The sequence below is a fragment of the Heloderma suspectum genome, chromosome 13 (assembly GCF_057233095.1).
Source record: "Heloderma suspectum isolate Gila_16-S chromosome 13, 16-S_ref, whole genome shotgun sequence".
In the NCBI taxonomy this organism is placed as follows: Eukaryota; Metazoa; Chordata; class Lepidosauria; order Squamata; family Helodermatidae; genus Heloderma; species Heloderma suspectum.
Genome location: NC_139470.1, coordinates 20,781,458 through 20,808,961, shown reverse-complemented (window position 1 = coordinate 20,808,961; position 27,504 = coordinate 20,781,458). Strand labels below are relative to the sequence as shown.

The following is a 27,504-nucleotide window of genomic DNA, read 5'->3' as shown; positions in this document are numbered from 1 at the left end:
TCAAGAAGCCTTCCTTGATTGACCAGCTATGTATTTGTTATTGGTAATCTTAATACGGTGTTCTATTCTTTATTGTGTTATCTTTTAGTGTTCACTGCTCCAGAACCTGTTTAGATTTGGAGTGGTATATACATGTTAATTAATTAATTAATTAATTAATTCTAGGATGCTGCTGTAAGCCACCATGAGCATGGTTTTACCTTAGAAAATCAGCATATAAATAAAATGATGATAGTGTTTCCATTTATGAGGGGGGCAACCATAAATCCAAGACCTAAAATTACTGAAATGCACCACCGTTGAGATTTGCATTTTCAAATGTGACCGAATGGCCATTGCTTGCTACGGAATGGTTTCCTGGTACCTGGAAGCTGTAAAGGACAGCAATGTTGACCTCTACCAGTGCCTGGTCCTTCCAGAGTGAGGAGGTCTTCCGCATGTCCAAGTTCATCTTTTTGGCAACTTCCTGGAGCGCAACAAAAATGTGAAGATCAGTAAATAACCAGACATGAAATGAAACTCCAGCTGAATTCAGAACTGGATGAACAGCCTGGATTGGAAACCAACACCTTTGTATGCCAATGTCTTGGAAAAATTAAAGATCAAAATGCAGATTCTGAGAACACCAATTTTGGTGCAATGAAATTTAAATTGCCACCCGGGTTATGCGATCTAACCTCTTATCTGCTGTAACTGTGTTTCTGCATATTTGTTTTATGCCCTTCACCAGGGCTGGGAAGAAGGTAGAACTGCAGATGTTTTGGAACCTCAACTCCCCAAAGCCCCTGCCAGCATGGCCAATCGTCAGGAATGCTGGGAGTTGAAGTCCCACACATCTGGAGACCTACCTTCTGCCCACCCCTGCCCTATACTACACTTAAATCCAGTATGATGAAGGGTGGTATTAAATGTTTCACATCAACTAATGAAGAAATAAATGCACCAATCAACTAATTGTCTTTGCATTTTCCCACAAAAATTTGAAATCCAAAATTTGGATTTTTAATTTCAGGATTCCTAAGTTCACATCTAGAGATATTCATAAGAACATGGGAACAACAGAAGGGTCCATCTAGTCTAGCATTCTGTTCACACAGTGGCCAACCAGCTCCTCATGGGAAACTCACAAGAGGACATGAGTGCAACAGCACCATCCCACCTATGTTCTGCAGCAACTGGTGTACATAGGCATACTGCCTCCGATACTGGAGGTAGCATTATAGACATCAGGACTAGTAGCCATTGATAGCCTTCTCCTCCAGAAATTTGTCTAACCTCCGTTTAAAGCCATCACTACATCACGGGGTTTGACTATGCACTGTGTGAAGAAGTCCTTCCTTTTCTCTGTCCTGAATCGCCCACCAGTCATCATGGGATGAATGCTAATGTGAATTTACACAAATCCCCCAGAAGTGAAAAACTGGTCCACAAGTCTGCGGAGCCCATATGACTCGGAAAAAGTCACTCCACTGTGGAATCTACAGGTCAAATTCCAAGAAATCCAAACTGGTTTGAATCCGTTGCAGATTTCCCCGGCATCCCTATGTACCACTGAGCTATGCTCTCCAAAGTATCCCCCACGATGTCTTTAAAAGGTAGGTTTCAAGCTATAACATAGAGAGTGATTAACAAGGAAGTCCTGGTTGGAATTTCACCTGTAATGGACTCACCAGGTGCCCTTAGACCTGCCATTCTCACACACCCTTTCTCCCCTTCTGCAAAATGGGGGCAGTAGGACTGAGCTACCTTACAGGATTGTTGTAAAGATGACAACAATATAAATGTATGTGAAGTGGTCTGAACAGTCGAAAGCAACATGCCAACGCCAGTTACTACCTCCAGGACGTTGTAGCGAGAAGTGTCACAGTAGTCACGGACTCCGATCTCGGTCCCCATGTACCAGCCACTGAAGGGGCAGGCCGAGAACTCCAAGCCTCCGATCTCTAGCAACATGTTGGAAACCGCCGGCAATCCATACCACTGCAGCTCTAGCTCTTTAAACCAGGCAAACCTGCAAAGGAGAGGCCAGGCCAAGATAATCTGAAGCAGGAGAGCTGGATCCTTGCAGCCGAAAAGAAGCCTGATCTTGAATCTACTTGGAGGCCATCTAGTCTGACCCCCACAGTCTGAAGCAGGATCGGCAAGGCAATGGCCATTCCAAAGATACCAGCAGGACACAGCTCAAGTACAACAGCACCTGGTTCTTTCACGCGTTGCCTCCTGGGATGTAGATAGCAGGCAGCTGCCAAAGGGTTGCTATCCCTTAGGGCAGGGGTGCAGAACCTTTTTCAGCTTGATGGAGAAGCTCTCTGGGGCCACATTCCAGTGTTTGGCAGGGCGAAAGGCAAAGGGGCAGGGCCAAAAATACCAGCATACTTAGCTTTAAGATGTTACAGCCAATAACTAAGCCTTAGGAGAGGCATTCCAACCTCTTGGAAGGGGGAAAAACCTGCACAAAAGCCGAGGAACCACCAATGAGTGGTGGATGGGAAAAGAGGGTGGGGCCAGGGGAAAGGGCTGTGGTCATCTGGAGGGCCAGATTGGGACCCCCGGGCGGGCCAGATATGGCCCCCAGGCCTGAGTTCTGCACCTCTGCTTTCCAGAGCTCCCATTTAGCAACAAAATGATTTGCACAAAGACTGCAAAAAGCAGGGAAACCACCACATGATCAGTGCTTGGGGGAAAGGGGTGTGGCTTCCCGGGGAACCCCAAGAAGGTTAGATTCAGCCTCTGGGTCTGTGTTCTGCACCCCTGGTCTGTATCACCCAAATGGGCCTAGTGGATATAGGACGTTGCTTACGTTTTAAAAAGCAGTGGCAGGGGAAACTGGCACTTGGGAGCTTTTCACCACTCAGAAAGAGAGAAAGGTTTTCTATACATGCTCAGAGGCACTCGTTACTACTTCCCATGCCAGGGCTGGCCAATGAGCCTGCTACTTCCACCGACGCCTCTTTCAGGCACGGAAATGCCTCCATTCCTGTTTCAGCTGTTTTTCTGAGCAATGACAACTGATTGTTGACCCTGCCTGGTGCTACCTCCCCAGGGTTGCAGGAAGGCCATCTTTCTCATCCCCTGCTACCTGATCCTTTGAACTGGACATGTCAGGGAATGAGCCTGGGGTTGTCTGCTTGCAAAACATGCGCTCTGCCATTCAGCTACATCCCCTCCTCACGTGCACACGGCAGGGCGATGTGCATACAGCAGTAGCCCCTATCTGTGGTGGCCCATTGTCACTGCTAACCCCAAAAAGGCTGAGGATAGCCTGAGAGCACCTTCCCGGTCCAACACAGCCGGTATTTGGACTTACTTGGGGTGCCGGATGGGTACTTCCAGGACCAGCTCAGGTGGGATTTCAAAAAGCTCGGGGTCATTGCCGTTGGCCTGGAGAAGGAGTGGCAGGACGTCGAATCGGCCCTTCGGTGGTTTCCACCCTTGCTGTACGCAGATCTGCATCCAAAGAAGAGAGCACAGGCCGGTGACTGTCCGCACAGCAGAAGAGTGCAATTTTTGGGTAGACAGGCAAGGTATAAATCAAAAATATAAATACATAAATACACAAATACATATTAATTAAATAAATATGGTTCGGGAACACAACACCTGATGGAATGCCTCTTCTGACATGAACCTGCCTGGACACTAAGATCAACATCTGGGGCCTTCCTCCAAGTGCCTCCTCTGAGGGAGGCTCAGAAGGTGGCACAAGAGAGAAGGACTTCTCAGTGGTGGCCCCCTAACAGCTCCCCACTGAGGCCCATCTGGCACCAACATGGTCATCTTTTCGGCACCAGGTTAAGACTGTTCTCTACTCCGAGGCATTGAATGGCTTACAATGGGGCATCTATGCCAGCTGTCTAAACATGTCTAACATTTTGTTGTAATTGTTTTAGCTGTTTAAACAGTTTTAAATTTTGTATGTTTTATTTTTTATGGTGTTTTCATCTGTGTATTGTTGTGAAACACCCAGAGAGCTTCAGCTATTGGGCAGTATAGAAATGAAATTAACCTAATAATGATAATGATAATCACAATAAATAAACGGCAGCTGCCAGATAGCCCATTTGCATAGCTGCTTGTGGTCAAATACGTAGACGCTAGTGTCAGGATTGATTCTGAGCGTATGGAGATAGTTAGCAGTTCAGATTCAGAAGGGGAACAGCAAGAACCGGGGGAGGCATCTTCCCCAGCCAGTTCAGATATGGATAGGTGTACTTCTCAGGATGCTACCACCGAGATGGCTGGGCATGAAGACCCCCCACCCCCGCTCCGGGAGAATCCAGGAGGAGGAGGAGGAGAGCACGGGGTGTGACCTGAGGGATGCTAGACTGCAGCACAACGCGAAGCGAGAAAAGTTAGAGGCGGAGCTCAGATGGTCGACCCGGTTGGCGACGCGTGAGGGTCGACGTAGGGGAGCCTCACTGGATGGGAGGGGCATCCCACCCTAAGTTATTCTAGCCAGCAAGTCCCTGTTCAAACTGCGAGGGACATCGTAGCTCCACTTTGGATTCCCTGCTGTTATTCCTTTGTAGCCTGGGAGTCTTCGGGGATTTGCATCTGTAATGAACCTGTTGATAGTGAATTGAAGACATGAGACTGAAGCCGCTCTTCTTGTGTGTGTGCATGAGCGGGGCCAAGGGAATGTGGCACTTAGCAGTTTCCAAAATCCGAAGCCCTCTGTTGTTCATCCCATAGGATTGTACTCTAAATTTTATAAAGTTTAGATAAAAAATGGTGGGCATACAGCAGTTTAAATGCTCTTTTCTTGAAGCTATTTTTCACTTATTTGCATCTATTTTTGGTATACGAGTAACATATTCTCAGCTTTTCTTTGTGATGGTTTATATTCTCCCTTCTGTAAAATGGTCATAAAATTCTATTATTCTACTCCAACTTCAATAGAAATATTCAACATACCTAAATAAAAGCAGATAGGAAACACTGAAGTTGTGAATAGTTGTTCTAAGGTGATATCAAATATTTTTTCCCATTGTTCTAAACATTTAATTGTTGTTCTGGTTACAGAAATTTGCATATATTTCAGTTTTAACTGAGAAGCTGTGATTTTGGCAGCCATTTTGGATTTTTACATTTCCATTTTCTCAGAATGGAAGTATCACAGAATGCTGGTTTATACACCAAGCGATGTGTCACTGAATACTCTACAATCAACACACCTGAATTCATAAAATATTTTGTACAGATCTCTAATTGTTGTCCCAAATAAATTTCAGTTGGATGCCATTTTGTAATCTTTCAATTTAGGATTCTAAAAAGCTTTGGAATAAGTATTAGGCTTAATATTAGCTGGCCCTCAAAACATCATCAAAATTGTTAATAACATCAGTTAAACAATTATGTTGGTAAGGAGCTGGCGTCAGCCATCTCACTAACAAGGATACATTTTTGCAATGGCTTAAAGAACAGAGAAGGGTGAGTCCCTCTTTCTCACCCACTGACCTCGGTCAGCTCCACGTTGGCCGGGTCACCCAGGATGGTGCCATCTGGCTGCTTGTATCCAGCGTAGCGGATGAGCTGGGAATTCCAGACTCGGAAGTCATGTTTGCCATCTGTTCTCTGGGGGAATATGGTGATGGCGGACCTAGGAAGGAAGAAGGCTGACATCAGCAGTCCACAGAGACATCTAAAAGGGGCAAAATTTGACCTTGGAGGTGCTAGGTAGCCCATGGCACCATTCCAGCCAGAGTCACTGATTTTATTTTATTATGTATTTTATTTTATTTCATTCCTATACTGCCCAATAGCTGAAGCTCTATGGGCGGCTCACAAAAATTAAAACCAAAAAGCACAAGATAAAACAATATAAAACATAAAAGCATTAAACCACAATATAGCAATACAAGTAGAATAAAACCTAGCAGCAATGCAGTGATTTAAAATACATATTTAAAACAGCAAAGCTAAAAGATCGGGAAGCTAAAATGCCTGGGAGAATAAAAAGGTCTTCACCTGGTGCCGGAAGGAATAGAAAGTAGGTGCCAGGCGAACCTCACTAGGGAGCTCATTCCACAGCCGGGGTGCCACAGCAGAAAAGGCCCTCTTCCTGGTAGCCTCCCTCCTCACTTCCTTTGGGAGGGGCTCCTGGAGAAGGATCCCTGAAGATGACCTTAGGGTCTGGGCAGGCACATCTGGCAGGAGGCAATCCTTCAGATAACCTGGCCCCAAGCCATTAAGGGCTTTGAATGTTAATACTAGCACTCTGAATCAGATATGGAAATGGACCTGAATGCAGCTGGAAAAGTACTGGCGTAATGTGATCTTGTTGGCCAGTCCCTGTTAACAATCTTGCTGCCCTATTTTGAAATGTGGACTCCACAAAGATGTGGGGAGCCCCATTCTCTGCACTACTTAGACAACTTATGTGATGGAACTGGTGCTTTACAAAAGCCAACTGTCAAGATCACGCTCCCATTATACAAATCTATGCTGCAACCACACTTAGAATACTGGGTACAGTTCTGGTCACTGCACCAAGAAAAGGATATTGTAGAGTTGGAAAAAGTGCAGGAAAGGGCAACTAAAATGTTTGAGGGGCTGGAGCAACTCCCGTATGAGGGAAAGTTACAGCAGCTGGGATTGTTTAGCTTAGAAAAAAGGTAAAGGGGGGACATGATAGAGGTGCACAAAGTTAGGCATGGTGTGGAGAAAGTGGACATGGAGACATTTCTCTCTCTCATAATACCCGGATCATCCCACGAATCTGATCTGTGGGAGATTCAGGCAGATCAAAGGAAGGACTTCCTCACACAGTGCATAGTTAAGCTATGGAATTTGCTACCACAAGATGTAGTGATGGCCACCAATCTGGATGGCTTTAAAAGGGGATTGGACAAATTCCTGGACAAGGCTATCAATGGCTACTAGTCCTGATGGTTCTTTGCTACCTCCAGTATCAGAGGCAGTATGCCTGTGTGCACCAGTTGCTGGGGAACATGGGTGGGAGGGTGCTGTTGCACTCGTGTCCTGCTTGTGGGTTTCCTGTGGGCAGCTGGTTGGCCACAGTCTGAACACAGTGCAGGACTAGATGGACCCTTGGTTTGATCCAGCAGGGCTCTTCTTATGTTCTTATGCCAGGCATCCAGTCAGTTCTCTTTACCCCCCCCCCCGCCCACCTCCCATACTCAGTTCTCACAGAAGCGATCAGTATGTGTCTGGGCTCCAGTGGCGCAGCTAGGACTGGACCGTGGGGCCAAAGTCCAGAGTCCCCCAAATGACAGCCCACAGAGCAGCAGATGATGGGGGCAGCAACAAGATCAGCACCTGGGTTGACATTAGCACGCGGGGGCCCACCGGGGCTGAAGCTGCTCACTGCCGCTCCTTTCTTCCTTGTTTTTTTTTTAAGAGCTGCCCATTCCCACACACATGCGCGTGCGTGCGCGCACACACACACACACACACACACACACACACACCAATTGGCAGAGACCTGTTGTGCGATAATGTTTTTTGTGTGAGAACAAATGCAAAATGAACACAGAGACACAGGTGCACACACAGATGAGCTTACATATACCATGTACCTGAGGTTCCCTTTGTTAGTGGCATATTTAATGTGGTTGCAAATGTAGTTGAACATCCCGTGAGCAGTGGTGCAGTCCCGAGCATCAAACACCTGAAAGAATTCGAACGTAGTCGAGTTAGGAAGAGGGCAATAGGCCTGGGGTATGGGGACCACGTTGTATGGTCAAAGGGTGAAAGAACTGGGTGTGTTTTACCTGGAGAAGAGACAGGGAACACGACAGCATTCTTCGAATAGAATCATAGAATCATAGAATAGTAGGGTTGGAAGGGGCCTACAAGGCCATCGAGTCCAACCCCCTGCTCAATGCAGGAATCCAAGTCAGAGCATCCCTGACAAATGGCTGTCCAGCTCGTCTTGAAGGCCTCCAGTGTGGGAGACTTAAAGAATACTTAAAGGGCTATCATGTGTCCTCTGCTGCCTCAGAGAGGAAGGACGAGATATCATGGACTTAAGTTACAGGAGGGTAGTTTTTGGATGAACATTAGGAGAAATGTCTTCAGCAATTCAACAATGACATCAATTACGTGGAGCGGGGGGGAGCTGTCCCTCGCTGGGGGGTTTTCAGGCAGAGGTTGGAGAGCCATTTGTTGTGAACTCTCTAGCTCTGGATTTCCTGCAGGGGTCTGTACTGGATGGCCGAGAAACCCCCTCCCTGATTCTAAGGGACACCTTGGGGGAATAATTATCTCTCAATTTCCTCCTAGGTCAGGGTTTATTTATTTAGTTAAAGTATTTTTAACCAGCTCCTCAGCTGAAAAGGGTCCCAGAGCAGTTTTTAAAGAGTAACTTAAACAAGCCGGTCCCTACCTGCAGGCTTACAGTCTAAAGAAGACAGCACACAAGGAAAAAGGGATGGGGAGGGAAGAGGAAAAGTGACGTAAACAGGATCTTGAACAGGGCACAACTGTGTGCTGTATATAGTCAAGTAAGGGTGAAGGCAGATGCAACGTTCTAAGGGCGAAGACAGATATACTTCCGGTAACAGTAAACAATCTGTGTTAGTAAGTGTGAACACACATCCAGTGCCCTGAAAATAAACGCTTCAGGGTGTGTGTCTGGGATCCAGGGCTCGCTGCAGCTTCAGGGGGGCCCTTGGCAAAGTGCTCTCTGGTGGGCGCCTGAATGCAAGCCTATATGAAGGCAGTGCCACCCAAATGAGCTGCCATTTGGAATCTCCCACAATGCCCTATAGGAAGGGTGTTGAGCCTCAGTCAGCCTGAGGGTCAAATTCTATTCCAGAGAAGCTCTTGGGGGCCGCATTCCAGTGATGGGTGGGGCCCAAGCCAAAAGGACAGGATGAAAAATACCCCCAATGCCAGCATATTTTAGCTTAAAGCTAAAGGAACTAAGCCCTAGGGCAGACATTTCAACTTTTTAGAATGGGGGAAAAATGGCACAAAGGTTGGAAAACCACCAAACAAATGTCAAGGGGAAAATGGTGGTGCTAAGGGAAGGGGGTGTGGCCATCGAAAAACCTCAGAGGGTCAGATGTGGCCCACGGGCCTAAGGTTTCGCACGCCTGCCCCAGAGTGTCATAGTGTCCAATTTAAAATGGCGGCGTGCAGATCCAGCTATTCAGCAGCTAGCCCAGGGCAGGAGTCAGTGCTGGTGGGCCCTGCTGGAGCGATGTCTCCCCACAGCAGGTCTGGCAGGGCTCACCTGCTGCCCAAGAGAGCTGGGCACTGATGCCAGGAGTTTTGCACTGATCTATACATGCAGCAGAATGAGGCAATACATTTCTGAGGTGATAGAATGTCCTGTATCCTCAGGAAGCTGCCGGGGGTACCCAACAGCCCCCCGGCTCTCCAAGGGTCGGGGTACCCAACAGCCCCCCTGACTCTCCAAGGTTTGGGTTACCCAACTGGGGGTACCCAACAGCCCCCCCGACTCTCCAAGGCTTGGGGTACCCAACCGGGGGTACCCAACAGCCCCCCTGACTCTCCAAGGCTTACGAAGCAGCAGTGTTGGCCATTTTAAATAGTCCACAGTGCCCTAGACCAATGATACATCAGGGCATTGTGGGTAGGGATGGGAGAGCCAGTGATTTTATAGCTTGCCTACATTCTCTGAAAATCACTTCCAAGGTTGTTTTGGCTCGCTCCCATTTTTTTTTATGTTTTCCAGCTCGTTTGAGCGGGAAAAGGGCACGTTTTGAATGGGAACTACATGCATTTCTATGTGCATTTTTCAAAAGTGTGCACTTTTCTCCCATCAAATAAAGCATGAAAATGCATTTTTAATGTGCACATGAAAACACACACAAAACACGTGCTTTTTGAGAAGGCGATTGCCAGTTCAGGAATCTGAGAACATTTCTCCCCAGAAAGGTGGTCCTGCTTGTGTTCACGTTCGGGATTGCGAACAGGACACGTTCACGTGATTTACGAACACCAACAAAATTCTTGTGCACCTCTAATTGTGGGTAATTATCATGGCGGGTGGTCTGCAGCTACTGCCTGCTGCTGCCATCATTAAGCACATGGGGGTGGAGAGCATTGCCAATGGGGGGGGGCAACAGGGGCACTTTGTTGACCCCCCCTCACATCTGGAGCTGGGCCTGCAAAGGAGCCCTTAAGGAGGCTTACAATAAGAGTTAAGAGCTAGTGATTATTGCTTTGTATGCAAAATCTCTGAAAGTGTTTAACTAAAGATTAACATTGGTACAGCAAGCCCTTTTGCAAGAACCCCCCACCCCACCCCTGCATTTAATGAAAAGAAACTTATTGGACGTGTTCCTTGCAAAATCCTGAACTTTCCAGTTTTAATCCAGCTTCCTCAAATCCTCCTGGAAGGCAAACTTCCATCTGAATTAGCAGTCTCCCTATGGTCTCATAGTTGGCCAGTGAATAGAATTTTTCCCAAGGGTGTCTCTCCTACAGGCTCCCTGCCAGACCTCCCCCAGGGCAACCTCTTCCTCACCTGCAGCTTGGACCACTGGATCCTGCCCACGCAGCGGGCGGCGTTGCGCCAGGCATGCTTGGCACCGTAGATCAGTTCCGTATCTCGCAGCTGGTAAGTGTCAGTCGCTTCTATCTCCTTGGTCACCTCCTCCAGCCTCTCCGTGTGGGCCTTCGAGGCAAACCTGCCGGCATGGAGAAAGGAGCAAGCAGCTATCATCACCATCAAGCGGAGAAAAGCTGTGTCGCATTACACAGGAGTATACAACCCTGTTTTCGACACGGGCATAGACGTGCACACAAATAGGCCTTGTAATGGTCACGACCTGGAGGGGGACAGTCATGCAAGACTTGTCCATCGGAATCAGAATAATTGGGGACTAACGTTCCATGCTCTACTACAGGGCTGCAGAACCAATCTGGCCCTCAAGGAGTCCCCAGAAGACCCCCCTGCTTCACGTTTGGTGGTGCCCCAGGCTTTATACGGTTTTCCCTGATTCTAAGAGTTTAAAATGCCTCTCCTAAATGATTGGCGGGTTAAGCTAAAATATTCTGGCATTTTGGCTATTTTGGCTCTGCCCCATTGCCTTTCACCCTGCCCCATTTGTCTTTGGCCCTGCCCCTTCTGCTTTTGGCCATGCCCACCATTGGAATGCAGCACCCTGAGAGCTTCTCTGAAATGGGATTTGGGTCTCATGCCAGTGGAGGCTGGTGGCTCCCATGTCAGTGGAGTGGTGAATCTGCTCCGGGTTTCAGTCAGAACCAGTCAGAACTCTAAACATCCTCCAGCTGCCTACTCTGAGGGAAGCTCGGAAGAAGGAAGAGGGGCTTCTCAGTGGTGGCCCCCCCAATGGTGAGGCCCACAAGGCGCCAACTTTGTTGTCCTTTCAGCACCAGGTTAAGACCTTTCTCTTCTCCCAGGTATTTGGAAGCATATGGTAAGTTTTAATCAATCCTGGATTGTCTTATGGTTATGGTTGTTTGCTCTGAGATTGCTTGTTTGAAGTTGGTTTAGATATAGGTTCTCTCATGTATACTGTCTGTTTGTGTTTTTTTTTTAAATGTAAATGGCTTTTAATCTCTGTATACTGTATTTTTAATGTTGTTAACCTTTGTAAACTGCCCAGGGAGCTTTGGCTATTGGGTGGTATAGAAATGATGATGATGATAGAGCAATCTAAGCTGCCATCAGTGCCACCATCCTCCACTGCCTCATGTTAAAAGATGCCCTGTACTCCTGCTCTAGTAATAGGAAAGCCAATTCTGTTGACAAGAATCTAGATGATTTCTGGGGCAAAACTGTCTATGCCCTGCCAACTGCAGAGGCCCAGATGGTTCATGCGCAAGACTTGCCTCTTGATGGAGGAATAGTACTGATCGATGAACTCTTTCGCCAGTGGGAGCAGCTGCTCCTTCGTCCGGACTTCTTCTGGTCTTCGGACGTGCTGGGAAGGCATCATAATGGAGCCCATGCAGACCTGCTCACTGCAGGGTGTCACCTGAAAGACACAAATCAGAAGACCACTTGGTACATATCCTGGCTCCCCGCCGGGTGGCTCGTAGTAATGCAGTGGATCTGCAGAGAAAGGTAAACGGGAAGAGATACCATGCACCATGCCATGCGCCATATCCTATCTCCCAGCTTCTGGTTCAATATCGTGGTTAGTCAATAGAGATCGTAGACCTCCTATTGTAGCTTATTAAACCTCCATTCGCCATTACATCTACAACAGGAAGCCAGGGTTTACCCAGTTGGGTGAATGGGAAACTATCGTTTAATTAAGCACAATAGGAGCATTGAAGCTACGTGCATGACATGAGGAAGGGAGGTGTGAGGATGGACCATAGGGTTTATTAGTTTGAGATCATTATGCCAGAACTGAGTACCAGATTCCAAAGTCTCCGATAACTATCTAAGTACATCAGAAGAGTCCAACTGAATCAGACAAGTGGCCTATTTAGTCCACCATCCTCTTTCCCACAGTGGCCAACCAGATGCCTATGGGAAGTACATAAGCAGCACACGAGTGCAACAGCACTGTCCCACCCATATTTCCCAGCAACTGGTGTACAAAGGCATCCTGCCTCTGATCCTGTAGGCAGCATACAGTCATCAGGACTAGTAGCCAATGATAATCCTATTATCCATGAATTTGGCTAATCCCCTTTTAAAACCATCTAATTTTACCTATTGAAGGGAGCAATCCTATGTCCCCCACACAGTGTCTGGGGGACATAGGATTTTTTTGGTTTCTGGGCTCTGAGGTCGGAACCTGGGATCCGACCTCGGAGCCCAGAAACCGCGCTCCCCATCCCCTCATAGGCAGTGCGGTTCTCTCCACACTGGCTACGTCTCCATGCTCAGAAATGGAGCATGGAGTCAGGGACAAGGAGGTGGTCCTGGGGGAAGGGAGGGGAGGAGACTGCAGAAGCTGTGTCACGCAGCTTCCTATGTGCCGTGTGGCCGCCCCCCTCCTGCTCTGAAGGTCCCTGGCTAGGCAGGCGAAACTGCCTGTCTAGCCAAAAATGCAGGGTGATTGGAGCACGGAGGCTACCATCACCCCCGTGCCCCAGGAGCCCTGTGCTGGATAGTCATCAGCCTCTGACTTGGTGTCCATTAGCTCATCTTGTGTGAGCAAACTCCACAGTTTAACTATGCACTGTGTGAAGAAGTTCTTCCTTTTATCAGTCCCAAATCAGCCATCATTCAGATTCACAGAGATAATCCTAGAACCACTTTCTCCACAATATGCATAATTTAATGCACCTCTGTCATGTTCCTCCTTACTTGCCTTCCCCCCCCCCCAAACTAAAAAGCCCCAAACCTTGTAATTTTTCTTCATATTGGGAGTTGATCTAGCTCCTTGAGCATTTTGGTTGACTTTTTGTGCTTTCTCTAGCTCTTCAATATCCTTTTTGAGATGTGGTGACCAGAACTGCACATAGTATACCAGATGTGGTCACACACCATAGATTTGTCTAAAGACATGACAATATTGGCAGTTTTGTTTTCAGTCCCTTTCTTAACATTTTCTAGCACAGAGTTTTGCCTTTTTCACAGCTGCTGCACACTGGGTTGACGCTTTCATTGAGATATTTGCTGTGACCCCTATTTGCATTTTTTTTAAAAGCTACATATTAAATAAAAAAGATGCCTTTAACATCATGTTTAGCTTGGGCCAATGCTCCTCAGTTCAATTCATGCCTTTTCCCATCCTTTCTGATGTTTTACCAATCAATGGCACACGTGCGCTTGTGTGCATTGATTCAACTACAAAAGAGCTGTCTCAATAACGGCGGTGCATATGGCTGTATCAAGATGCTTTGTGCGTGAACCGCTTTTACAGGAGCATAGACGGCATCAGCAAAACACAGTACAAAGAGAACTTAGAGGCAAATCATATAGCGGTTTCCATTGAACTGACTCCTTTGCAGGGATTGATCAATGCACATGCCCACATCAGTAATATGTGGTGTATGCGTGTGGGAAGAGATGGAAACAAACTGGGAGAACTCAATGCTCCTGCAAATTACGGATGCTCCAATTCCACAATTATGTTTTAGAAATTCTGTTAGTTAAACCAGATGTCAGGAGGGGTAGAATGCAGTGCAAGCCCGCAGAACAATAAAAGAAGTGAATGGGGGAAAACCATTCCCTCCTACTTCCAGGGTGGCGGCAGAGCCTGTCTCCAAGCAATGGCAGGCAGCTGGGTCTAGGCACACTTTTAATTTCCTACAATACTCCTGGACCTAGCATCACCCTGGGGCATTGTGGGAAAGGACGGCTAAACCAGGCCTGACCCACAAGTCTCTCTTGTCCTCCTTGATGGTAAAATGACAATAAGAATAAATTAAAGGCGCAATCCTATGCATGTTTAGACAGAAAAAAACATCCTACAACTCCCACCATGCCCCAGACAGGGTGGCCCCATGGCTGGCTGGGGCATGCTGGGAATTGTAGGATGTTTTTTCCTGTCTAAACATGCATAGGATTGCACCTTAAATCACTAACATTTTTCTGCCCTTCCATTGCACCGAAACTTAGCTTCCTGAAGCATTATGGGATGGCGAACCTGGGATCTGGCAAAATGCATCTGGAAAACACTGGTGTGGTCATGCCATTTTACTTACCATGGTACTCTTCAAATGCAAAGTGTCGTTGAGCACACAGCCCGTCTCCCAGTTCCTCACTTTGGCAAAGCGTGGGCACTTGGAAGGGCTTCCGTTCACCAAATTCTTGGTTGGCGATTGCCGGTCTGAGGGAGGCAGCTGGTTGGGTGGGGTGGAGAGGGACACAGTATTAGACAGTTGCATTCTTGCTGGTTAGAGAGAAGCTAACATTTAGGATGGATTGCATCACTCCAGCTCTGAAGCTGGCAATGAGCACAAAGCCTTCAGCATTCTAAGAATGACGTTTTCATATTTTCCAAGTTTCTAGTCCTTAAGGCTGCAAAGATATGCTTGAAAGTGGGGGTGTAAGATGTCTCCTGAAAGAGCTAGAGAGGGAAGGGAACCATAGCTCAGTGGTAGAGCCCATGTACTGCTTTGCAGACAGAAGGTTCTACCCTCGAGGTCTACAGTATTGTAGCAGCGCTCCAGATGTTTTTGGACTGCAACTCCCATCATCCCTTACCCTTGGCTATGCTGGCTAGTGCTGATGGGAGTTGTAGTCCACCAGCATCTAGAGGGCCACTCGTTCCCACCTCTGGTCTATAACATGCAGATGCCTAGAACTGCACTCCAGTTCTGAAACTCATGATTAGAAATCATAAGGAGTTTGTTCATCTTGCTTTGTGTTTTTTGTTGCTGGTAACAGCAGTGTTTCTAGCCCTTAAGATCACTTGGACAATCTGAAAGGAAAGATCCTCAGGGTAAAGGAATCAAAAGCTTTTTAAAAAATCTCCCCATTATTAGTAGTATTAGTATTTTAAAATCCTTATTCCTTGAGGGAGGTTTATTCTTCACCCCATGGATTTGATCCTTCGGGGTTAGCAACTCTAAGGGTGGAGGTGGGAGAAACTGGAGGTTGGAGGCAGAGGAACAACATGGTTAAGGAAAGGAGGATAAAAAGAAGAAGAAAGCTTGCAATTCCAGGGAGGGGAGAAGTTTAATAGCTTCAAAGAGGGAAGGATTTTAGCAGCCCTAACATGGAAAGAAATTCAGCTTTCAATGCAGATGGCTATAATGTGCTTACAGAGTCGTGAGCTTAGCGGGGAACATAGAAGTGAGAAATCCTGACAGGTAAAAGGCAACACATGAGTGAATCGGCCTGTTTGAGATGGTCCAGTGTGCCAAGGGAGCGTCCATAAATTCCAAGAGCAGCCGTCCTCAACCTGGTGCCCTCCAGATGTGTTGAGTTACAGGGTGACTATGCATCCCCTTTTACAGTCCTCAGTTTGAAGGGCTGCTGGAGGACTCTATTTTGATGGAGTCTTCTATTTCAGGGGTGCAGAACCTCTTTCAGCCTGAGGGAAAAATTCATTTTGGAAAAGCGCTCAGGTAGGCGCTTTCCAGCGATGGGTGGGGCCAAAAACGCAAAACTACCAGCATGTTTTAGCTTAAAGCTCTTGCTACGAGGCACTACGCCTTAGGAGAGGTATATCAACCTTTTAGAATGGGGGGGGGGGATGGCACAAAAGCCAGGAAATTACCAAACGACTGGTGGTGGGTGGGAAGTGGGTGGAGCCAGGGGAAGCGGGCATGGCTTCCTGAGGAACCCAGGAGGGCTGGATTTGACCCACAGAGGGCCAAATCTGGCCCCAGGCCCTGATGTTTTGCACCCCCTGTGGTATTTGAAGGGGCTGCCCTGTCCAAATCTGGTTTAAAGATGGAGAACCATCAGATGGAAGAGCTGGGCCTTGAAGCTGCGCATCAACAGTGAACACCTGGACAGCAGACTGAGCAAGGTACTCAGGTCACCTGGTCCTCCACACTAGTGGAGTACAATAAAATACATGTACTGTATTTCCATTTAAATTATTATTATTAATAATAATTTCTGAAGTTGCATCCATATGTATAAATCAGCATATGCAAATGTTTATGCAAATCGGTGCTGTCTTTTTTGGTGATTCAGAAGTGGCCACCCTAATTACATCTCCTATCGTCCCCAGCCACCATGTGGCTGGGAATGATGGGGATTGTGGTCCAACACATTTGGAGGGCACACAGTCAGGGAAGGCTGTCCTAGCGTTTCCCATAAACTTCTGTTTCTCTCACTATTCAGAACATGGCATATTCAGTTCAAATACTGCTACGTTCTGAAGGCCTCTCGAGAACATTGTACAGGACCTGGACACCCTGCTGTTATTTTGCAATGGTAAGAGGATAATAGAGGGACCCTCTCTTCTCCCTTTCCCTTAGAACTCCACGCATGTGGTAGAGCTGCTGGATCGGAGGCCTTCAGAGGCCTTGTTCTCCGTTCCATCATCCTGTGAGATGAGACAGATGGGTATAAGAGACAGGATCTCATAGATGGTGCTGCCAAACTGTTGGAATGCCCTCCTTGTAGAGATCCACTGGTCTCCCCCTGTGTTTGCTTTCAGACATGCACTGATGACTTAGGACTCAAGGCATGGCACGTTTAGACAGAAAACAAGTTCTACAATTCCCAGCATGGCTGCTGGGGAATGCTGGGAGTTGTAGGGCTTTTCTTCTGTCTAAACATGCATAGGATTGCACTTTAAGAAAACAAAAAATCAACAAGCTTTTAATGTAGAACGATCTGTTGCCTCGAAGGTTTGCTTTGCAGCTCATACGGCAGCTCATTTAGGGATGGTGTCAGCAATGTCAGGCAGCTGCCAGGGCTCTGGTAGGGCCCACTGTTGATGCCAGCCCTAGGCCCTACATGCAGGTGGCTGGGTCTGCTGGCCCCACCATTTTAATTACCCACGGTGCCTGCAACGTAGCTCTGGAGTCATTGTGGTGGGTGGCTCGGAGCTGCCCCATGGAGATTGCCTGTTGCCACCCATGGGTAAGCCGGCCAGGAGGACCCAAATGAGGAGGAGGATCATAGAATCACAGAATAGTAGGGCTGGAAGGGGCCTACAAGGCCATCGAGTCCAACCCCCTGCTCCATGCAGGAATCCAAGCCAGAGCATCCCTGACAGATGGCTGTCCAGCCTCTGGAATTCCTGGAGGCCTGCCAGAGGGTACATGCTGGGCAGATGGGATGGGACGGATTTCTCCTTAAACCTGACCATGTTGCTTTTGTTTTATTGTCTTGTTTTGTGATTCTTCTGTAGCTCTATCGTGTATTTTTGACTGTATTGTTTTTGCAAGCCACTTCTGGTGAATTGTGATAGGAAAACAGGATACAAACAAAGACAAAAATAAATAACAGGTTATTTTTAAATAGGCCACTGGGATTTTGCAAGAGGACATCCTGCTTTGGAGATAGAGGAAGAAAGAAAGAAAGAAAGAAAGAAAGAAAGAAAGAAAGAAAGAAAGAAAGGCAGGCAGGCAGGCAGGCAGGCAGGCAGGCAGGCAGGCAGGCAGGCAAGATACAAATAAATACATAAATAAATAACCACTGGGTTATTTATAATCAGGCCACTGGGATTTTGCAAGAGGACATCCTGGTTTGGAAATACAGAGAGAGAGAGAGAGAGAGAGAGAGAGAGAGAGGAAGGCAGGCAGGCAGGCAGGCAGGCAAGATACAAACAAACAAACACTGGGTTATTTATAATCAGGCCACTAGGATTTTGCACAAGAACATCCCTCTTTGGAGATAGATAAATAGATGAGAGGTAGAGAGTTTGAATTCTCCCTCCCACCATGTGTACACAGAACCATAGCCAATCACACAATGCTCTCTCTGCACACAGCGTTCCAGACAGAGGCGCCATTTGTCTGTTGTGACGGCTGTCCGACAATCCACCCAGACTGCCCATGTACGAGATGAGCAAGGCATCTTCTAGGGATGGATGAATGTTTGGCTTCTCTCAGTTTCTCATTTTTCCCATCTTAAGTTCATTCCATCCCATTTCCGCATCAGTTTGTGACATTTTAAAAAAACGCACACAAAAATTCATACACATTTTTTATAATTAATGAAGGGTCAACAACTAAATTTATGTTAGATTGGAAACTTTTTATAGAATTTGTACAAGAAATAGAGAAAAATGATATCTATGTATGTGAATTTTGAACTTTGAGATGGTTGATTCTCTTTTTTCTGCTGTTAAAATTACGAGAAAGGAGATAATGTCTGTGAACTCAATGTACGATATACAACTAAGACAAGAGCTAGAGAATAATAATAATAAGCATTTGTTGTGTAAGGGGAGCCAAAGGTATCTTACAATCTTAAGAGATATTTTACTGTATGTGTATTGTTGTTGTGTTTCTGTTGTTGTTGTTGTGTTTTTCTTTTAAAAAAATAATTAAAAAAGAAAAATAAATAAAGAGGAAAGGATGCTACAAATCCTTTCTCGGTTGTATGGAACATAAAAAAAATTCATACGCAATTTTGTGTGCATTTTCCTAATAAATGCATATTTGTACACTTGTTTGCCTGATATACATATTTTTGTACACATCTGCCTAATATATGCAGTTGTGTATGCAGGTTTGTCTAATATTTGCATTTTGTGCAAGCCATTTTCCTTAATATAATGTTTTGTGCATCTTCCACATAGTTTTGTATGCACTTTCCCCTAAAATATGCATTTTTGTACCCTTTTTTGTTTGGAAAACTCCATCACAAAATTCTCACAAATGCGAATACGGAACAATAACTGTGTTCCAGTTCATGTACCGAATGGGAAAGTGTGAACTTCGTAAAGTCTTACTGAAATACGAACCAAATAATTTTTTGCTCCCTCCCTGGCGGTCTCTGGATTTGCTGTGATCAAAATCCCTGCTTTGTTGTTCAACTGAACAAAGAGTTTCAAGTTGCAGGCTGAAGTTCCCTGTGTGAACCTTTCCCCTCAAGGGTGGAGAACCTGGATTTCCCCCCGCCTCCACTACATTGTTTCAGGCTTCTTCACGGGCTTTCTCATCTTTATATAGTGCAGCTTGGCACAGAAACAAAAAGCGTAACATGTTTCCATTTGAGCAGCTGGTGGGCGGGCCAGCGAGAGAAACCTCTGCATCCAGAGAATGGCCTTACAGACCATGGGATTAAAGGAGGAATTCAAAAAAAGAAGAGAAAACAAGTTAGAGGGAGTTGAGTTAAGGACTTGCTAAGTCAGAAAGGTTTTCCAGAGGAGGAAAGATGTCAACCTGTTGCAACAAACAGCAACAACCAGGAATATCCTGGCACTGAAAAGTCTTGAGACTTGGATCCAGGATCTGCCTTCCGCCAGAGGAAGAGACCTCCCTTGAGAGGAAGAGCTCTGCTCAGAGGAGGTCTTTCTGCTTGATTTTGAGGGATCACAGTTCACCCCATGCAGCAGAGCCTCCTTACTCTCTGTGTAGCATTTTCAGGGGGCCAGAGGGGCTGCTATGGGAAGGAGTTAGACGTGGAAGTCCAATTCTGCCAGCGCAGCTGATCCAGCTTAGAAATGTATGAGAATTTTGTTTTGCTCCCAAAACATGCGAGCGTGCCCCATTCAAAGCCCCGAATGCGAGTAAATGTCTGCTGAGAATTTTTGCAAATTGTGGAACACGTGCTTGGGTTCGTCTCGTTCCTGATACCCATTCTTGAAATTTGCACAAACGTTGATTTGTACACATTTCCTAATTTGCACAGATCCCCTCAGTAGACTGAATCAGCCCCCATTAGCCTATGGATATTTGCGCAAATTTTGGAAGAACTGTGCGAACTTTGGAAGATTTGTACAAATTTTGGAAGATTAGAACAAATCTCTGGAGATCTGCACAAATCTCCTGTTTGATCGCTGCTTGGTTCGCACCAATCTCCCATTCACATGAAGTGAACAGGACTCAGGCATGAGACAAGCAGCAAAACAATGTTCAGAGAATCCCAGTGACCTCAAACATCATTCATTCTCCCATCCCTAATCCAGTTTAAATCTGGATCCCATCGATTATAAATGTATTTGTGCCATACTAAAAACCCCGGGACTATCAAATGAAGTTAAGTAGTGGGAGACTCAGGACAGATAAAAAGAAGTATGTCTTCACACAGTGCATGGCGCTGAGCTCCCTGGATGTTGGAACTAGGGATGTCAGAGAAATCTGCAATGGAACCAAATGAGTTCAGATTATTATGAATCCGTCCTGCAGATTCCACAGTGGACTGGCTTTTCCCCTGTTGGGCGGATTCCGCAGACTTGCAGACTGGTTTTTTAACCTTCGGGAATTCTGCTCACATTTCATTATATAAAAATACGCACAATTAAAAAACCTGGACAAAAATGCTCATTTCTCCCATAGGCTAAAGCATGAAAATGTGCATTTTGGGAGAATTTGCTTTTTACATGTACAGAATTGCGCAAATGTGAATTTGTGCAAATCCAGAAACAAAACAATCCAATGCTGCTGATGGGTGGACAACGGAACAGAAGGTGCCTGACAATCTGCGAAACACAGATGGAATGGATTTCACACAATGTGTACATCCCTTGGACTGCAAGAAGATCAAACCGGTCCATACTCCAGGAAATGAAGCCAGACTGCTCACTTGAGGGAAGGATGAAAGAAAGGTGTCCCCAACCAGTCGTGTCCGACTCTAGGGTGCGGTGCTCATCCCCGTTTCTAAGCCGAAGAGCCAGCGCTGTCCGAAGACGCTTCCGTGGTCATGTGGCCAGCGTGACTGAACACCGGGGTGCACGGAACGCTGTTACCTTTCCCGCCGAGGCGGTACCTATTTATCTACTTGCAATTTCTTGCTTTCGAACTGCTAGGTTGGCAGGAGCTGGGACTGAAGACAGGAGCTCACTCCATCACATGGCACTCGGGTCTCGAACTGCTGTCCTGCCGACCTTCCGGTCTGCAGTTCAGCGTCTTAACCACTAAGCCACCGCAGCCCCCAGAGGGAAGGATATTAAAGGCAAAACTGAAGTACTTTGGCCACATCATGAGAAGACAGGACACCTTGGAGAAGATGCTGATGCTAGGGAAAGTGGAAGGCAAAGGAAGAGGGGCTGACCAAGGGCAAGACGGATGGATGATATTCTGGAGGTGACGGACTCGACCTTGGGGGAGCTGGGGGTGGCAACGGCCAACAGGAAGCTCTGGCGTGGGCTGGTCCATGAAGTCACGAAGAGTCGGAAGTGACTGAGCGAATAAACAACAACAAACATCCCTAGTAGCGATGGCCACCAACCTGGAAGGCTTTAAAACGGGATAGCTTTAAAATTGAAGGAGGAGAATGAAATCAGGGCTACTAGTCCTGAGGGTTATCTGTTTCCTCCAGTAATGGAGGCAGTATGCCTGTTAATACCAGTTTCTGGGGAACACAAGAGGGAGAGTGCCATTGCAGTCATGTCCCACTTGTGGGCTTCCCAAAGGCAGCTGGTTGGCCACTGTGTCAACAGGATGCAGGGCGAGACAGCCCTTTGGTCTGAGCCAGCATGGCTCTTCTTATATTCTAAAATGGGTGGGCAGAAGGCAGATCTCCAGATGTATGGGACTTCAACTCCCAGAAGCCCCTGCCAGCACAGCCATTGGTCAGGAATACTGGGAATTGTAGTGCAAAATATCTGGAGATCTACTTTTGGCCCACTCTTGTTCTTCGGCTATTGGGCGGTATAGAAATGAAATGAAATGAAATGAATGAATGAATGAATAAATAAATAAATAAAATAAAGTACTTCAGCAGCTTCCTGGGTCAAGGACTAGGCTGGCTGATACATCTTCTACCCTGAGAACTGTGTGTTCTGCATATAGGGTGTGATGCAAACCCTGGAAACCCTGCTTTTTTCCTCTTTCCCAATTGAAACTTGTTTTTTATCTGTTGGGTGTTTTTAGTAGTGCTGTGCCAAAACTTTCTCCCACATTTTTTCCAACCATTCTCATTCAATTTGATAGAAAAGAAATGGCTTTCGGAAAGAAATTCACATGAGGAGAAATTTTGGAGAAATTCCCATGGGTTGGGGTTTTTGTGCTTACCTTACTTGTGAGCTGGCCAAGGAGTGTGCATGACTGTCCTGTCTGTCATTGTACCGTCACCTCTGTGGCAGCCTGCAGCCTCCTTGGCTTCCCACACTTCAGTTAAAGCCATCATGAGGAAGACATTAGGGGGCAATTCCTCCCTTGGGGCTTTTTCAGTTCAGGACGTGCAGGCGGCCTGGGAGGCTGCAGAGCCATGGAAAGATTTGTAATACAGAGAGAAAACACACCCAGCACCCTCGGCCACCTTGCAGCAATTAGGTAAGCTCAAAAATACCACCCGAAGAAATTCAAAATTCTGCCTCAGAAAAGTGGAAGCCTCAACACAGTTGATGCTGTTGCCACCTACAGAAGCAGTGCAGTAAACTAAATGCCCTGAGGAAAGCGAAAGAAGCTGTGCTACAACCCCTGCCAATGGTGAGCCCTGTCTGTGAGAAACTGTTGGAGAATTTCTTCTCCCCTAGGAGAAATTCAGTGAAATGGTCCCCCAATTTCTCTGCCCACAAATAGGCTGGGGAATTTTGAGAAGCCATTTGTGCACAACTCTAGTTTTTAGGCATTCCCGCCCAAGAAAAACTAGATGGATTCATTTCTGTTGTGTATCTTGCAGCCGCATAACTACCTGCACTCACATCCTGCTTGTGGCTTTCCTATAAGCGTCTCGTTGGCCACTGTGGGACACAAGATACTGAGCTACACAGCCCTTTGGTCTGACCCAGCATGGCTTTTCTTGTAGTCTTATGTTCATGTAAATCAGGGATGCAGAACCTCTTTCAGCCTGGGGGTCAAGTTCCATATTGGAGAAGCTCTTGGGGGACACATTCCAGTAGTGGGTGAGGCCAAAGGGAAAGGTGGTGGGGCCCAAAATGCCAGCAGCAAAGGGCTGGATGTGCCCCACATCATCTGACCTCAGAAGCTAAGCAGGGTCAGCCCTGGTTAGTACTTGGATGGGGGACTGCCTGGGAATCAGGCTTCATGCATTGAGCAGGGGGTTGGACTCAATGGTCTTGTAGGCCCCTTCCAACCCTGTGATTCTATAATTCTATAATTTAGCTTAAAGTTCTTCCTGCCAGTAACGAAGCCTCACAATGGGGCATTTCAACCTTTTAGAATGGGGAAAAAATGGCACAGAAGCCAGGAAACCACCAAATGACCGGTGACCAGGGGAAAGGGGTGGTGCCATCTGGAAAGGAAGGAGGCGTGGCCATCTGGAAAACCTCAGAGGGCCAGATTGGGACCCCAGACGGGCCAGATGTGGCCCATGGGCCACAAGTTCCACACCCCTGCCCTAGAGTGTCATTGTGTGCAATTGAAAATGGCGGTGTGCAGATCCCACTACTCTGCAGCTAGCCCAGGGCAGAAGTCAGTGCTGGTGGGCGCTGCTGGAGTTCTGAGGCCCCTGGCGCTGATGCCAGGACTGCTGCGCTGATCTATACATGCAGCAGAATGAGGTATTGCATTTCTGAGGTGATAGAAAGTCCTGTATCCTCAGGCAGCTGCCGGGGGCTCAACAGCCACCCCCTTTCAAGGCTCAGGTTTACTGAGCAACAGCGGTGGCCATTTTAAGTTGCCCACAAAGCTCTAGAGCAATGATACATCTGGGCATTGTGGGCAGAGACGTTGTAAATGCGCCATTGTTTCTTCAAAGGTCCAAACAACATGGAGCAGGAGAACAGTGTGGGCATCTCACTGCTTTCCTTCAAAGTTGTTGTAGGTGCCTTGATAAATGGCTGAATGGAAATGAGTCGGATCAGAGCCGTGGGATGTGTATGGAGGGGTTTTAACACCCCGCCCTCCACAATCCTGGAAAAATCCCCCCTGAAGGTGCTGCTAGCCCTTGTAGGGAAGCTCTTGTCGTGAGGATTTCTAACTCAGAAAGCTGCTGTGAATTCCAGAACACTGCTGAACTGTCGCTCCAGCTCTGACCACAGGGGGTGCTGCTGTACTTTGTGCTACGAGACATGATACAATAGCAACTAATCCATCACGATCATGCATACAATAAGGGCTATTGGGTGGGAACGCCTCAAAAACAGCCAGCAAACGGAAACAGGAGCAGAGTGGGAGGAGGGGAAAAGAAAAAGCTTTCCTATGTAATCCATCACACGCTGTTTGCACAGCACACAATTCTCAGGGAGGAAGACACATGGGTCAACCGAGTGCTTGACTCAGGAAGTCAACGTAAGGATAGAAGAGCCCTGCTGGATGAGACCACGGCTCCATCTAGTCCAGCACTGTGTCCACACAGTGGCCAACCAGCTGCCTGTGGGAAGCCCGGAAGTAGGACACGAGTGCAATAGCACCTTCCTGCTCTTGTTCCCCAGCAACTGGTGTACACAGGCATACTGCCTCTGATGTTGGAGGTAGCATATAACCATCAGGAGCCTTTGATAGCCTTATCCTTCATGAATTTGTCGAATCCACTTTTAAAGCCATCAAAATCAGTGGCCATGACTACATCCTGCAGCAGTGTGTTTCATGGTTTAATTATAGAAGAAATACTTTCTTTTATCTGTCAAAGAATCTCTTCCCATTTAGCTTCATGGGATGACCCCATTGGGTTCTAGTATTACGGGAGAGGGAGAAAAAGGTCTCCTTCTCTGCTTTCTCCACACCATGCATAGTTTTATACACCTCTATTGTGTCCTTCCTTACTCACCTTTTTTCAAGGCTAAAAAGCCTGAAACGCTGTACCTTTCCTCATAGGAGAGTTGCTAGCCTGAAGGTTGTAGCTGGTGTGGTTGTGCTTTGAGTCAGAAACCCCCCTCTTTGATTCTTGCCTCCACCATGACCTCAATAGGTGGCCTTAGGCAAGCTACTCTCTCTGAGCCTCAGTTCCACATCTGAAATATGAGGTGATGATATTGGCCCACCTTACAGAGTTGTTCTGACGATTACAAGAAAGCGATGCGTGTGAAGCACTTTGAACACTTTATGAATACTAAGAATCCCATATACTAATAGCCAACTCATGCTCCAAGTTCCACATACAAGTGGGAGGTGCAGGCTTGGTGAAAACTCAAGGTTTGCAGAAGGAAAAAAAAAAGTCAGGGAAAAAAACCTTAAGGTGGCAGGGGGGACCAAAAAATAGGCCTGTAAGGCCTGAGCATGCTCAAGTGACCACAGAGCATTGAGTTTGGTGTACTGCAAACATTTTTTAATGTTTCGGAGGTGGGGAACTTCAAATTTAATGTCAGATAACAGAGGTTGCCTTGCCTTGCCTTGCCTTGCCTTGCCTTGCCTTGCCTTGCCTTGCCTTGCCTTGCCTTGCCTTGCCTTGCCTTGCCTTGCCTTGCCTTGCCTTGCCTTGCCTTGCCTTGCCTTGCCTTGCCTTGCCTTGCCTTGCCTTGCCTTGCCTTGCCTTGCCTTGCCTTGCCTTGCCTTGCCTTGCCTTGCCTTGCCTTGCCTTGCCTTGCCTTGCCTTGCCTTGCCTTGCCTTGCCTTGCCTTGCCTTGCCTTGCCTTGCCTTGCCTTGCCTTGCCTTGCCTTGCCTTGCCTGCCTGCCTGCCTTGCCTTGCCTTGCCTGCCTTGCCTGCCTGCCTGCCTGCCTGCCTGCCTGCCTGCCTGCCGTGCCCGTGCCCGTGCCCGTGCCCGTGCCCGTGCCCGTGCCCGTGCCCGTGCCCGTGCCCGTGCCCGTGCCCGTGCCCGTGCCCGTGCCCGTGCCCGTGCCCGTGCCCGTGCCCGTGCCCGTGCCCGTGCCCGTGCCCGTGCCCGTGCCCGTGCCCGTGCCCGTGCCCGTGCCCGTGCCCGTGCCCGTGCCCGTGCCCGTGCCCGTGCCCGTGCCCGTGCCCGTGCCCGTGCCCGTGCCCGTGCCCGTGCCCGTGCCCGTGCCCGTGCCCGTGCCCGTGCCCGTGCCCGTGCCCGTGCCCGTGCCCGTGCCCGTGCCCGTGCCCGTGCCCGTGCCCGTGCCCGTGCCCGTGCCCGTGCCCGTGCCCGTGCCCGTGCCCGTGCCCGTGCCCGTGCCCGTGCCCGTGCCCGTGCCCGTGCCCGTGCCCGTGCCCGTGCCCGTGCCCGTGCCCGTGCCCGTGCCCGTGCCCGTGCCCTGCCCGTGCCCGTGCCCGTGCCCGTGCCCGTGCCCGTGCCCGTGCCCTGCCCGTGCCCGTGCCCGTGCCCGTGCCCGTGCCCGTGCCTGCCCGTGCCCGTGCCCGTGCCCGTGCCCGTGCCCGTGCCCGTGCCCGTGCCCGTGCCCGTGCCCGTGCCCGTGCCCGTGCCCGTGCCTGCCCTGCCTGCCCGTGCCCGTGCCCGTGCCCGTGCCCGTGCCCGTGCCCGTGCCCGTGCCCGTGCCCGTGCCCGTGCCCGTGCCCGTGCCCGTGCCCGTGCCCGTGCCTGCCCGTGCCCGTGCCTGTGCCTGTGCCTGTGCCTGTGCCCGTGCCGTGCCCGTGCCCGTGCCCGTGCCTGTGCCTGTGCCTGTGCCTGTGCCTTGCCTTGCCTTGCCTTGCCTTGCCTTGCCTTGCCTTGCCTTGCCTTGCCTTGCCTTGCCTTGCCTTGCCTTGCCTTGCCTTGCCTTGCCTTGCCTTGCCTTGCCTTGCCTTGCCTTGCCTTGCCTTGCCTTGCCTTGCCTTGCCTTGCCTTGCCTTGCCTTGCCTTGCCTTGCCTTGCCTTGCCTTGCCTTGCCTTGCCTTGCCTTGCCTTGCCTTGCCTTGCCTTGCCTTGCCTTGCCTTGCCTTGCCTTGCCTTGCCTTGCCTTGCCTTGCCTTTATTACCTTTTGCCACTGTGGCAAGTGGCAAAAGTGCTAATAGCCAACTGTGGGGCCATTCCACTCTCAACGTCTCTGTGGAAGGATGCTATGTCACAACACAGTGTCCTTCCAGAGGCATTGTTGGGAGAAGCAATGGCTGTCTGCAGCAGCCCTCTAGCAAGGGGACCAAAAGGGAAGCAGGGACAAATCTCCAAGCCCTGCTGAAAGACTACTTAATTTTTTCCTCTTCCCTCCCTATTCCTTTTTCCTTGTGTGTTGTGTCCTTTTAGACTATAAGCCTGTGAGCACGGTCTGCCTTGTTTTACTAATTGCATGCAACCTGGTCCGGAAGACTTTTTAGATGAGGAAT

General features: G+C 48.3%; 1 protein-coding gene across 2 annotated transcripts in view; it reads right to left on the bottom strand.

Annotated features, from left to right (window-relative positions):
* The window catches only part of NOS1 (nitric oxide synthase 1), a 107,036-nt gene that overhangs the window by 46,394 nt on the left and 33,138 nt on the right, over positions 1-27,504 (bottom strand). For both annotated transcript variants that reach the window (XM_084820063.1, XM_084820062.1), the window contains exons 3-10: positions 14,569-14,706; positions 11,791-11,936; positions 10,460-10,622; positions 7,539-7,630; positions 5,458-5,599; positions 3,308-3,447; positions 1,837-2,011; positions 365-466 (exon numbers count right to left, since the gene is read on the bottom strand). In XM_084820063.1, coding sequence (XP_084676189.1) covers positions 365-466; positions 1,837-2,011; positions 3,308-3,447; positions 5,458-5,599; positions 7,539-7,630; positions 10,460-10,622; positions 11,791-11,936; positions 14,569-14,706 — 1,098 coding nt within the window. The remainder of the gene's footprint in view (positions 1-364; positions 467-1,836; positions 2,012-3,307; positions 3,448-5,457; positions 5,600-7,538; positions 7,631-10,459; positions 10,623-11,790; positions 11,937-14,568; positions 14,707-27,504) is intronic.